This window comes from Dasypus novemcinctus, chromosome 23 (assembly GCF_030445035.2).
Source record: "Dasypus novemcinctus isolate mDasNov1 chromosome 23, mDasNov1.1.hap2, whole genome shotgun sequence".
Classification (NCBI taxonomy): domain Eukaryota; kingdom Metazoa; phylum Chordata; class Mammalia; order Cingulata; family Dasypodidae; genus Dasypus; species Dasypus novemcinctus.
In genome coordinates, this window is record NC_080695.1 from 70,308,306 (window position 1) to 70,321,503 (window position 13,198).

Below are 13,198 nucleotides of genomic sequence, written 5' to 3' on the forward strand. Positions count from 1 at the left end.
TTTGGGGGATTCTTTAGAACTTAACAAACACATGTTGAAATGTGCCACGAACCACATTTTAAATTGTTGGAGGCCACCTGTGCTATACTTGAACTCATTTTTTTTTTTTTTTTTAGATTCCCGCTCCCCCCCAGATGGATCCCTCATCTGTTTGCTTACTGTTTTAGTTCGGTATTTTTTTTTTTGCTCATTGTTTGTGCTTGTTGTTTGCCTGTTGCCTGCTCATTTATCTGCTCATCTGTTTGTTTTCTCTTTAGGAGGCACGAGGAACCAAACCTGGGACCTCCCTTGTGGGAGGTGGGTGCCCAACCATTCGCGCTATACCGACTCCCTGCTCATTTGGTTTTTGCTTGTTTGCTTGTTGTTTTGCTCATTGTCTTGTTTATTGTTGTTGTTTCTTCTCTTGTTGTCTGCTTGTTGTTTTGCTCATTGTCTTGCTCATTGTTTTCTTTTTGCTTGTCTGTTTGTTGTTTTTTGCTTGATGTCTGCTCGTTGTTTTTGCTCGATGTCTGCTTGTTGTTTGTTTGTCTTCTTTAGGAGGCATGGGGAACCCGACCCAGGACCTCCCATGTGGGAGGTGGGTGCCCAACCATTTGAGCTATAGCGACTCCCTACTCATTTGGTTTTTGCTTGTTGTCTGCTTGTTGTTTTGCTCATTGTCTTGCTTATTGTTGTTGTTTCTTGCCTTGTCTGCTTGTTGTTTTGGTCATTGTCTTGGTCATTGTTTTCTTTTTGCTTGTTGTCTGCTCGTTGTTTTTGCTCGATGTCTGCTTGTTGTCTGCTTGTTGTTTGTTTGTCTTCTTTAGGAGGCATGGGGAACCTGACCCAGGACCTCCCATGTGGGAGGTGAGCTCCCAACCGCTTAAGCCACATCTATTCCCTTGAACTCATTTTTAAGCAGACCTGTTTAACTAAAGTGTCCTGAGATATTTACTTATCTGTGTGAATTAGTATTTCCTTCAAATATGTATCCAAAGAAAAACGCAGAAGTAAATTAATTTCTGAGGTTCTTTCATAACTTTTGATTTCAGAGTTTTGTGTCAATCAAACCCCCTAATTATTTTTTTATTGTCTGATTCTATAATAAGTGAATTTTGTACAGCTATCGCCATAAATAAATTCAGACCCATAAACTAGGGTTTTATTTCTTTTACGTATTGGGATTCTGTGTAAGGGCTCGTTTGATACAAGTTCTCCTGCTTAAAAAGTGTGAGGGCACTGTTTGAGAAATGTAAATAATTAGTGTGTTCTTACTTAGTGGTAATTGGCTGCTGTTTCCCTGGACGGTTCTGAACTTGAATTTCTCTGATTCAGAGGGAATCTTTGTTTCTCTCCCTCCCCCGAGTCCTCTGCTCTGAGCATGGGACGTTTTCATGCCTTTGCATCTGGTTGCCTTTTCAGAATGTCCACTCCAAGAGGGTACCACCGAAAGTTCTGCAATGTCCTGCTCCTCTGGGGAGAATAAGCCCAAGAGCCTGAAGACATCAGAAGGCCCAGAAAGTTACGGGCAACGGGAAAGTGGCGACGGGGCAGCCAGCCCACTGACCAGCCAGCCCGAGGTGGAGAGGGGCGCCCAGAAGAAGTGTCCGGGCAAACGGCGAGACGAGAAGGGCTCTGAGGGCCTGGACATGCAGAGCAAGCACGGGACCAGGGGCATGGGCCAGTCTCCGAAGAGGAGTCCTTTCTTGTCTCCAGGCAGGGTACCCTGGGAGAAGGGGAAGGAGAGTCCCAGACTGCGCAGGAATGCCAGCTCTGCCAGCAGGCTCCATGATCTCAGCAGCAGGTCGTTTTCTGGGTCATTGGGAAGGAAAGATTTCAAGACATCTGAAACATCGAGAAAGAGGAGACCCAAGAGTCTTGAATTTCCCATTTATCCGGGTGAGAAAGGGCCTCCAAATTCAGAAGTTCTTCTCAGTCAAGAGGGGACAAGAACTGCAGATCCAAACTCAACAGCCACCCCCAGCAAAGTGGCCACTCTGGAGGTGGAGATTACTGTGCTTCCAGAGCAAGGCTCCAGGAATCCAGAAAATTCTGCGACCCCAGAAGGAGGGGCATTCAGGAAAACACTTTCCAACACTTCACTGACAGGAGAGAAGACCCGGAAGCATCCAGAATCCACAGCACCCTTGGAGGAAAATGGAATTGGGAGTCCAGAGGCCCCTGTGACCTTGGGGGAAATGGTAGACAGTACACTCCATGAGACTTCAAATCCACAGGTCGTTCTGTCCTCGGAGAAGAAAGGACCCCAGAATCCAGACGAGCTGGCATCCTTAGGAAAGGCAGCCTGTGAAGGTATCTCCCCCAAAACTTCCTTTGTCCCCACTGTATTTGTATCACTGGGATCACTGGGGCAGAGGTCCTCAAGACCTTTGGGAATCTCATACAGGTTGTGTCCCCTGAAAAAGTCCATGAGGCCCATCTTCACAAAATGGTGCATCAAATTTCAGTGAATTCTTGGGCCCTCTGAAGTCCTTTGAATTCTAAGACCCTCGTGGACCCCAGGTTAAGAATCTGGGGAAGACTGAGTGACATTATTTCGTTTTCATCATAACCCCATGGCAGTGCCTCCCGGCGCCCTGATGCTGTCATTCACTTTGGGTGTCTTCCAGATGGGATAGTAATTAGGATTATGTTTGGCTGTGAGTGACATAAATGCCAAAACCAGTGGCTTAAACAAGACAGAAGTCCATTCTGCGTCACATAGATGACACACAGGCATTCGAGGACAAATGTCATACTCCATGAGTTCAGGACCCAGGCTTGCAAGCTCGGGTTCTCACGCAGACAGCGGGACAGAGGGACGTGGGAGGAACAGTGGAACAAGTGCAGACTGTCACTTAGGAAGGCTTCCAGAAACTGCTCACGATGCCTCCATTTACATGCTTAAGACCAGAATGGAGCCAAATAGCCACACCTAACTACAAGGGTGGCCGCGAAATGTGACAGTGGTTTTTTCTTTTTTTGGGGGGGTGGGGGTGGGGGTGCAGTGGGATAAAAGCAACCATATGGGCAACCATCAATGCTATCACAAGGACAGGAGGGGAAAATAGTTAAGGGGGGCCACTAGCAGTCTCATTTACAGGTGTGATGTAAATTCCCGGGACACCATGAGGGGACATGGGGGAAGAGGACCGATGCACTGAGTGCGTTTCTACCTGGCTCTCCTCATCTCCCCTGTCATTTCTGCACTTCTGCTTTTTGAGGTTGCCGCTATGGTCTTGGGGCAGAGCTCTCCATGTCTCCTGGGTCTTCCTGGTGACCTCTACCCTTTAGCATTGTGACCTCTCCTTCTTCATTCAATCAAATGCTTCTTGGACTTCGCCGTGAGCGGCCCTCAGTTCGTTTCCTCACTCAGCACACCCTCCCCTGTGCCACTTGCAGTCACGCTGCTAAGAAACAGAGATTCCCGGGCAGATTCAAGGGGCAAAGCAAATCACTGGGCAGAAGTCTTGCTCTCTTTTGAGTCACTGCTAGACGTGTAGAATCTAGAATAAAGGCCCGTTGGTTTTTCTTTAGAATACATGCCCATGAATTCACATTCCAAGTCCTAGGAGTATCACGAGGTCTGGCCTTAGCCCTCAGTCCCCATGGTTTACTTGCTGCCTCGCTGGATGGAGGCTGGGGCAGGACGAGCGAGGAAGTGGTCGGAGTCTAACCAAGAGCTCGGGCATCCCCGGCCTGGGCTTGCTCCCCTGTGTTTTGCTGCATGCCTTTGTAAACATCTTTGGTTTGCTACTCAGGAGACTTTTTCCACTGCTGTGTCCCCAGGGAGGCCGCCGGACAAGGCTGTGTGTTCCCTTTGCCAGGCCCAGGAAGGAGATGGCGTTGGTGGCACCTGCGTGCACGGTTCCTGCTGCTGCTCTGTGGCCTCTGGGGACGCAGGTGGCCACTCACCCAGCTGCCCACAAGGCCAGGCCCCACTCCCAGAGAAATGCCCTAAAGAGCCAGAGCAGCCCAAGAGCCCGCAGCTGCACAGCCTCAGCCCCGAGCCGCCGCCGCAGTGTGACCGGCACATGAAGCAGCTCCGCCTGCTCTTCTGCGAGGACCACCGGGAGCCTGTCTGCCTCATCTGCAGCCTAAGCCAGGAGCACCGGGGCCACCAGGTGCGCCCCATTGAGGAGGCCGCCCTGGAATGCAAGGTAGATGTTCTCTGCCATGGCCCCTCTCCGCCAGGTGCTTGGCCTTGCTTCATTTCCCCAACAACTCTGGGAGGCTGTGAATTAGCCAGGTCTCTTGGGTGCCAATGGCAAAGACACAACACACACCAGGCCAGCAAAGAGGAAATTTACTGGTTCCTTAGGCTCAGATATCCAAGGGAGTCTAGCTTCAGGTGTGGCTTGATCCAGGGGCTCAGAGATCACTAGGAATCTCTCACCGTCTCTTGGTTCTGCTTTCCTTGGTGTGACGGTTCATCTACTTCCACCCTAAGTACCCTCTCCCCAGTGCTCTCCACTGCAGCACCCTCAGCTTTGCTCCCAGAGGCAGGTTTTCCACTCTAGAGTTGGCACCAACTAAAGTTGGCAGAAGCCATTTAAGCTTCTCAACGAGTGCTCTTTTTCCAGGAGCAAATTCAGAGGCAGCTGGAGCACCTGAAGGAGTTGAAAAAGTATGGGGAGGAGCAGAAATCCGAGGGGGAGAAGGAAACAGCAAACTTCCTGGTAAGGCCAGGGGTGCCCTGTGACCAGTCCTTGCCCGGGTTCCCTCCTGCAGGAAAGGGGGAGGGGGGAGCAAGAGCGGGCAGGGGTCCCTGAGATTCCTTCCTGCTTCACAGGGAAGCAGAGACGGTCACCTGCTCTGGGTGGCTGCCGAGGGAACCGGCATCCAAGGAGGAGCTTGTCCCTCCCAAGGCCGAGCCCCCTGCAGGGAGGGGATGGCTCCAAAGACCCCGTCTCGCTTCCGCACACGCACCTTAAAAAGTGGTCTAGAGGAACGAGTGCCAGCAGCGACTGCTGCGGGGAGGAGAGACGCCTAAACTTTAAACACTCCTCCGGTGATTTTGCAGTTGTTGTTGGTCTTTTATTTTTCCCCGCGTTTAAAACCATACTGACTTTTAAAATGCAAATGATTAAAACAGACATTTTCTTTACAATTATGGTCTTGTGATGCCACAGGTTTCAATCAGGACAACCCTGTGGCCTTCACCAAGGGACGGCCTCCTGGGGGGCTGCGTGGGTTCCATTCTCCCTGGCAGCAGTGGGGTCTCCACCCACAGGCGTTTGAGCTGGTTGGATCCTATCTCCTTCTCTGGGTTCCCAACTCCAGAGGAGCCAAGTTGAGCCCGTCACCCCTCAGTGGGAAACGGGCAAAGCTAACGAAGGGCAGGACGGGGGAGGGCTGTGAGTTGTAGCACAATGAAAACCCTTTCCTACAACCCAGCCGGCTGGGAACGTGGGGTCGGAGCGGCACTCGGGGTGCCCAGGAAGGGTGCCCCCGGCAAACACGAGTGTCCAGCCTTCCCCAGGGACACGCGGTGACAGAGGGCCCTGCGGGAAGGAGAGGCTGTTTCCAAGGAGCCACCTGGCTGCTCTGCCCAGGCTTCCTGGTGCAAGGGGAGGAGAGGGAGGACCTCAAGGCCGGTCCGGGCGTGAGGGTGGTGGAGGTCAAGTTCACGGACAAACAGGCTGACCGCCCTTTCAAACACTGATGCGCTGGCCTGTGGGGGGTGCATGGGAGCCCCATTTGGCACCCACAACCCTGGCTGTTTATGCCCCCAGAGCCCGAGCTGGCGTCACGCTGGCTCTTAGGGAAGGACAGAGGTGATGCCAGGTTTGAAAACACTGTCCAAGAGCCAGCCCCCGCCACCCTCCCTCCAGTCAGGAAAGTTCCAGAGCCCAGGCCTCCAGGAGGCTGTGTCCTGTCGTCCCCCAGGAAGTGAGCTTCTTGGGACTGGCTGGACACCAGGGTCTGCCCCCCAGCACAAAACCCCTCCCTCCGCCCTGTCCCCCAGAAACAGATCGACACTCAGAGGCAGAAGGTCCAGGGCCAGCTGGAGGAGCTGGGCCGGTTTCTGGAGCAGCAGGAGCAGCGCTTCATGGCCTGGCTGCAGAAACTGGGCCAGGCCGTCGGTCAGGTCCAGGGCGCGTACGACAGTCGCGTGTCCCGGGACGTCGCCGTTCTCGATGAGCTCATTGTGGGCCTGGAGGCCAAGCAGTGCCAGCCAGCATGGACGCTGATACAGGTGAGCGCGGGGGCCCGGCCTTCACCCTCGCCCCCTGCCCGCCGCGCCCGTGGGGATGCACGGGTCCCAGCACTGCCATCCTGCTCTGCTCAAGCCCTTGAGGGCTTGAGTGGGAACTCGGTCCAGGGACTCACAATGCTTTGTGTGCCCAGACCCCTTTGATGAACTACAAGGAGCTGGGGTGGCCCACCTCGTTGCAAGCCCCGGCCAGGTTGCCACCTCTGGTTGTTGGAACCAGGGAGGGTTGCTCCGATTTCACTGATGCTCCAGGGCGGGGGTCCTGGGAGAGGGCGGGACAGGGCAGAGAGCAGCGGAACAGTCCAGGAGCCCAGGAAGGAGAGGCCAGGAGTCGACGCAGCCCCTGGCCGACTGGTAATGGACAGCGCCCCTCTTTTCTCTCCTAGGACATCGGAGACACCCTGCACAGGTACTGCACTCCTAGACATCCAGCAGGAGGCATATGGGGAGGGGCCAGGGAGGAGCCCACCCCAACCCCTGGGTTTGTGACTCTTTCCCACTTGCCTCTCATCCCCTACTGTTCCCTAAGAACATTCCAGATCTGTGTAGGGAGCTTGGAAGCCAGATCTGGAGGGGGAGCAGGGGTGAAGACTGGAAGAATAAGCGCGGTCGTGCTGAAATGAGAACCCTGCCTGATGGACCCATGCTGTTCAATCTGCCTCGGGAAACCTGCGGCTGCAGAGCGGCTTGTAGCAGCAGGAAGGCGAGCACTTTCCTGCTAGAGTTTGCTCCTAGGAGAGGGGCCTTGCAGAGCAGAGCAGAGCTAGGCCTGGCAGGCGGGGCAGGGAGGAGGCTTTAGGAAAGCAGCTCTCAGGCTTTGCTGGACTTTAAGGCCCCCTGGGGAGTTTTACAAAATCTTCATGCCCAGGCCGTGCCATACCAGGGAAATCTGAACCTTTGGGGGTGGGACCCAGGCATCGGTGACTGTAAAACCCCCAGGTGATTTCAGTGTGGGGCCAGAGTCGAGGCCCAACGTTTAGAACTTAGAGACCGAGAAAGCCTTTCCTTGGGGTAGCCCTGGCTGGGCTGCCCTCTCGTCCAGCTCGCGGGGCCTCGGGGCTCCCCCACGCTCCAGCTCTCCCTGCCTGTGTTCTCTTGACTTTAGGGCCAAGACAGTGACTGTCCCCGAGCCCTGGGCCACCCCTCCAGAAGTGAAAGAAAAGATCCACCTCCTCTTCCGGAAATCAGAATTTGTGGAGAAAAGCATGAAGCACTTCTCGGGTAGGTGGGCTGGGGGGAGATGGATGGCAGCTGCTCTCTCCCGGAGGCCCCAGGTAGCCCAGGGCCCCTCGTCTCCCGTCTCCCTCGCCCCACTGCCTTTCCGGCTTTGCCTTCAGCCTCCCCTAGTCTGGCCCTAGCCTGGGAACCTAACCCGAGCTTCTCTCTGCCCCCTCTTCTCCTTTTAGAAAGTCTGCGTTTGGAAATTGAAAGTTTTCACGGTGAGTAGGTGGTGCTGGTGGGTGCTGAGCAGGGCTATTGCGGTAGCCCCTCCTGCTGTTGATATCTGAGTATTATTTAGAAGAGCGAAAAGCTCCTGGAACAAAGCCAGGGCAAGGTCCTGCAAGGCGGCTCCAAGCACATCCTCGGGTCTGACTCAGCGGGCAGGACTAAGGCCCAGGTGCCTGCGGGGACCGTCCTGAAGCAGAGTGCTGAGCCGGGAGGGAGCCCTGTCCTGCATGTTAGGGAGTCAGGGGAGATTTAGGCCCTCCGAAGGCGAATGCTCATGATTTCTTTGTCCCCTACCCTTTTTTCCGTAGTTCCAGAGCTGCCAGGCGCTCAGGCACATGCAGGTAAGTGCCCAGGTTGAGGCGAATGGCCGTGGGCAGTTGGGTCCCTGGGCCCATTCCCACCCATGTTTCCTGGAGGTGGAGAGAGCCCTGTGAGGGTGCTGTCCAAGAGACCCCTGCCCACGCTACCCCCCGCTTCTTCTAACACTGTCTGCAGTTAACGTGATTCTGGATGTAGAAACCGCCCATCCCAACCTCATCATCTCTAAGGACCTGAAGAGCGTGAAACTTGGAAACAAGTGGGACCGGCTGCCTGATGGCCCAGAAAGATTCGATAGCTGCATCATGGCCCTGGGCTCTCCAGCCTTCCTCTCAGGATGTCAGTACTGGGAGGTGGAGGTGGGGGACAAAACGGCCTGGATCCTGGGAGTGTGCGAGGCATCCATCTGCAAGAAGGGAAGCATGGCTCTGACGCCCGAGAACGGCTACTGGGTGGTGATGATGACGCGACGAAACGATTACCACGCATCCACCTTCCCCCCCACCCACCTGCGGATGAGGGAGCCCCCCAAGCGCGTGGGGATCTTCCTGAACTGTGAGGCTGGAGACATTTCTTTCTACAACGTGACAGCCAAATCCCACATCTACACATTCACGTGCTCCTCTTCCTCTGGGCCCCTTCAGCCCATCTTCAGCCCCGGTGCGCACGATGGCGGGAAGAATTCAGATCCTCTCATCATCTGTCCAGTGGGTGGCCAGGGGCCTTGCTGAATGTCCAAAACTTGGCATCCTTCTCCCAGCACCCAGCCTGTATCTTGCATTCTTAACATTCAACAGTCATCATTAAATGCGTACTGGGTGTCAGGGGATATGGATAATATAATGAAGAAGAAAAATGGTCCCTGTGCCCAAGGAGCTTACAGAATAGTCATGGAGAAATCTGGGTGCAAATATTGGTAAATCAAAAGTGAAAAGAATACAAGCCCAGTGGATTTCAGAAGAGGAAGTACATGGCTGTTGCATAATAAATACCCGTATGAGTTAGCACCCTCATCTGCTCCCGAGGCGGAAGAGGCTGCCTTTGTTTTCCCTCAAAACCCTATGGCAAGGATGTGTCATGTCATTCCATCCTCCCCTGACTCAAGGACATACAAAGGCTGGAGGAAAAAAAAAGCAGACTTGATTTTTATACGTGGATTAATAAACTATGACTCTTATGAGCAGTAGCTGAGCCTCATGAATAAATCACTTTGAAAATCTGGTCATAATAACATTTGTGGTCATTCTGTTGACTGCTGTGGGATCCTGTTTCCCTATTGAACATGATGAAAGAGATGGGGCTGCTAAAGTGGAACACATATTCCACTCATATGCCAAGTGCTGGATTACTTTGTCCTAGTTTGTACTGGAAAATCTGTGGAATGATGAGTATTCTAGCTCATACCTGTTCCCTTTATCATCCCCCATTTAAAGAACAGGAATTAAAGGGAAAAAGGAATGAAGTGAAGATTAAATTCCACACCCCTCCTATCTCAATTCCTTTGTCCATCTTCACTGTAAGAATAAATATTGGACTCACAGGTTCCCCATGGTTGTGATCACAGTGTACAAACAAATGCTTTGCTTTCTTCATGGGACATTGTTCTACATGTGTAATCCACATACCAACAAAAAGTCCATGGACCATGCTTGCTTAACAGTTGCCTATTGTCAGTCATTTGTTACTCCCAGTTCTCCCTTATCACCTTCTCAATGAACATTTCTGTATATATTTCCTACTCCCTCCTAACCCACTAATTTTTCTTCTTATATTTTATTCTTAAAATGGTTTCTGAATGTGAACTATTTGATAACACTTTCTATTGTTTCCTATACCACCCTTCAAAAAGGTTAAAAAATGTTCTATGCCCAAAACAAGACTTGTCATTTTAATATTTTTGCTTATTTAATAGACATATAAGGAGGCCTTACCTCTGTTTTATTTCATTACCTGCTAGTGGGGCTGTGAAATTCCAAGTGAATTTCTGCTTTCTGCTTCATTCTATAGAAATGGTGCATCTCCTTTGACTACTTGCTATGTGGAATCCAGTATTGAACTCAGTTGTTTGTAGTACTCCATAAATATTTTAGATGGTGTTTTAGTTTGCCAAAGGCCCGCGGATGCAAAATACTAGAAATGTGTTGGCTTTTGTAAAGGGTATTTATTTGAGCTAAAATCTTAAAGTGTCAAAGCCGTGGAAAGTCCAACTCAAGGCACCATGAGAAGTGCTTTCTTGCCAAAGTCAGCAGCCATGTGTTGAAGCAAGATGGTGGGCAATCTCTGCCTGGCCTCTCCTTCCTGGCCAGGCCTCTTCTATCATACTTAGCTGCTCTGCTTTCTTCTGATTTCATCTGTAAATTGGTATAGGCCTTGTCTCTTAGGGTTTCCCATATCAGTCTCAGCTGTTTGGCTCTCTTCCCAAGTTCAGCTGTAAGTACTCAGGCACACAGCAGGGGTGGTCTCTTGAACTGCTCCATGAGCCCAGCCCCTTGGGGCTTCATGCTGAAACAATCCTCTCTCTCACATGGCAGGATCAAACATGGAAGTTCCCTTTTTGAAAATGTACAGTTCAGTGGCTTTTAGTATACTCACAAGGTGTGTTCCTCTATCTGTCTAAGTAAGTCCATTTTTATTAGACCCAGCAAGGGGGTGGGGACTCAACCTGAATCACATCTCACTGACGTAGTTCAATAAGAAGTCCTACAGCAATCTTAACAGGTAACCTAATAAAAGGCCCCTCAACTGAATTTAATGCTATCAAAGAGTATCACATCCAGAGGAATAGATTAGTTTACAAACATAATCTTTCTCTTTTGGGGATTCATAAAACAATCTCAAACTGCCAAAATGGTAAACATTTGTATTTGATGGATGCAATTTTCCCTGTCTGGATGTCTTAAAAATTGAGATATAATTCACATTCCATACCTTTTAAAGTGTACAATTCAATGGCTTCTAGTATATTCACAAGGTGTGTTTCCCTCACCACTATTTAATTCCATAACACTTTCATCACCCCAAAAAGAAACTCCTACACATTAGCAGTCATTTTCCATTCTTCTCCAAATCTCCCAGTCCCTGGCAACCACTAACCTATTTTCTGTCCCTAAGGATTTGCCTATTCTAGACATTTCATATTAGTGGAATCCTACAATATGTGGTCTTTGTGTCTTGCTTCTTTTATTTAGCATGCTGTTTTCAAGGGTCTATCACTGTTGTAGCATGTATCAGAACTTAATTCCTTTTAAAGGCTGAAAAATAACCAATTGTAAGGATATATCACATCTTATTTATCTGTTCATCCTTTGATGGACACTTGAGTTGGTTCTACTTTGTGGCTAGTATGAACAATGCTGTTATGAACATTTTATGTACAAGTTTTTGTGTGGACATCTTTTCGTTTTTCTTGGGTGTATAATTAGAAGTGGAATTGTTGGGTCATGTGGTAACTCTATGTTAACAGTTTGAGGAACTGTCAAACTATTTTCCAAAGTAGCTGCACCATTTTACATTCCCACCAGCAATGTATGAGTGTTCCAGTCTCTCCACATCCTTGTCAACACTTGTCACCTTTTAGATTTATATAACATAAGAAGTGAAAGTCTGTTCTAATCCTGCTCTTTAGAGATAACTACTATTAAAATCATCACTTACTAGTCCACTTTTCAGAGTAGCCCCTCCCTTACTCGTTTGTAGAAGTTTCTACTTCCCTTTTGTTCAAATGTCCATCTCCTCACGTTTATTCATAGGACGTTTACTGACTCCAAAGACAAGTTACTGTTTCTTATCCTACTTGCAGTACCCGCTAAAACTGGCTCCAACTGGTTCTAGTCTCTGAGCATGCTAGGTCTCCATTTTAAGACCAAGCATAGCTTGCAACTGACCATGCTCGCTTTGGAAAGCATGTTACCTTTCCCAGACAGGATTGGCCCATGTTGTCTTACCCCATTCTTAACCACTCTCTTAAAGCCACCTTCCCTAGATGGTATAAAATCCCAGCACCCATTTTGTTTGGGGAGACTGATCTGAGGCTTCCAGTTTCCTTGCTGGTCAACTATGTAATAAAACTTTCTTTTCTTGAAATCCTGGTGACTCAGTATTGGCTTCTATGCACATTAGGCAAACAAACCCACTTGGGCAGTAACACTATTAACTATTTATTATATATTCCTCCAGTTAAAAAGTCTACATTTTTAATGACATATGTTGTTTTATAACTTGCCTTTTCATTTCATTTATCTCATTTAAATGGCTGCATTGGATTCCATTATAAGAACATACATTCTGTTCAACCATTTTTATTTCCAGTTTTGCCACCACAAAGTATTCTATAAGAAAATCATTCTTCATATGGTAATTTTAATATAAAACAGAGCTTTAATTTCTGGAGACTAGAGTCTCAGGTGAAATTGGGAGGCAAAAGGGTATATTCTTTTAATTTTAATATATATTACATCTTTTCACACACGATACTCTACCAGTAATGAGCAACTATTTCCCCTCTGTCTTTGTTGCTCCACAGATGAAAATGGGGTTCCTTTTGGATGGGATTATCTTGACTGGTATTATGGTTAAGCCTCTCTGAAAATGTTAATAACCATTTAGTTTTTCTCCTTTGTGGAATGGCCTTTGCCTCTGTTTTTTATCAGTTGGTGGGGGATTTTTGTATATTGAGAATGTCTAAATCTTTTCTAGCCTATGTTTCACAATTACCTCCCAGGCTATTATTTGACTTTGTTCATCCTTTTAAAAATGTTTTGAAGTAGTCACAAAGGTTTATATTTTACTTTAAGGCATGTTTCCTGTTTTGCCTCAATATTAATATTCTCATAATTTTAAAAATTATTAAAATTCCAGTTTTGTATGTGATATAGTCCCAGAAGCACAGACAATTTTTGCTAGAAACATCTATTTTACATTAAATTGAAATGTTATCCTTTCATACAGGTCCACATTTATGGATCAACTTTTGCACTTGCTATTCTTTTTTACTGATCATTTGTCCACTCCTAAATTTAACCCGTAGTTCTTTGTTTGAAGGAGATTTTTAATAAATTTTGGTGTCTGGAAAGGCAAGTATCCTCCCACAGTTTTTCAAAGCTTTTTTGGTGCCACACAGTTTTGATACTTGTCTCTTTTATAAAACATTTTAAATAGTTTTTGAGTCAGTTATAGTTAGCTTTAAGAAAAGGTATTAATTTATACTTTTAGTTATGTCATTCTGCTGGAAGCTGG

General features: G+C 48.7%; 1 protein-coding gene across 2 annotated transcripts in view; it reads left to right on the forward strand.

Annotated features, from left to right (window-relative positions):
• MEFV (MEFV innate immunity regulator, pyrin) overlaps window positions 1-12,046 on the forward strand; it is a 59,355-nt gene extending 47,309 nt beyond the window's left edge. For both annotated transcript variants that reach the window (XM_071211426.1, XM_004475853.4), the window contains exons 2-10: window positions 1,402-2,292; window positions 3,769-4,139; window positions 4,563-4,658; window positions 5,948-6,178; window positions 6,583-6,605; window positions 7,302-7,417; window positions 7,603-7,635; window positions 7,954-7,986; window positions 8,141-12,046. In XM_071211426.1, coding sequence (XP_071067527.1) covers window positions 1,440-2,292; window positions 3,769-4,139; window positions 4,563-4,658; window positions 5,948-6,178; window positions 6,583-6,605; window positions 7,302-7,417; window positions 7,603-7,635; window positions 7,954-7,986; window positions 8,141-8,694 — 2,310 coding nt within the window. In that variant the 5' untranslated portion in view covers window positions 1,402-1,439 and the 3' untranslated portion in view covers window positions 8,695-12,046. The remainder of the gene's footprint in view (window positions 1-1,401; window positions 2,293-3,768; window positions 4,140-4,562; window positions 4,659-5,947; window positions 6,179-6,582; window positions 6,606-7,301; window positions 7,418-7,602; window positions 7,636-7,953; window positions 7,987-8,140) is intronic.
• Window positions 12,047-13,198: the final 1,152 nt, after the last annotated feature.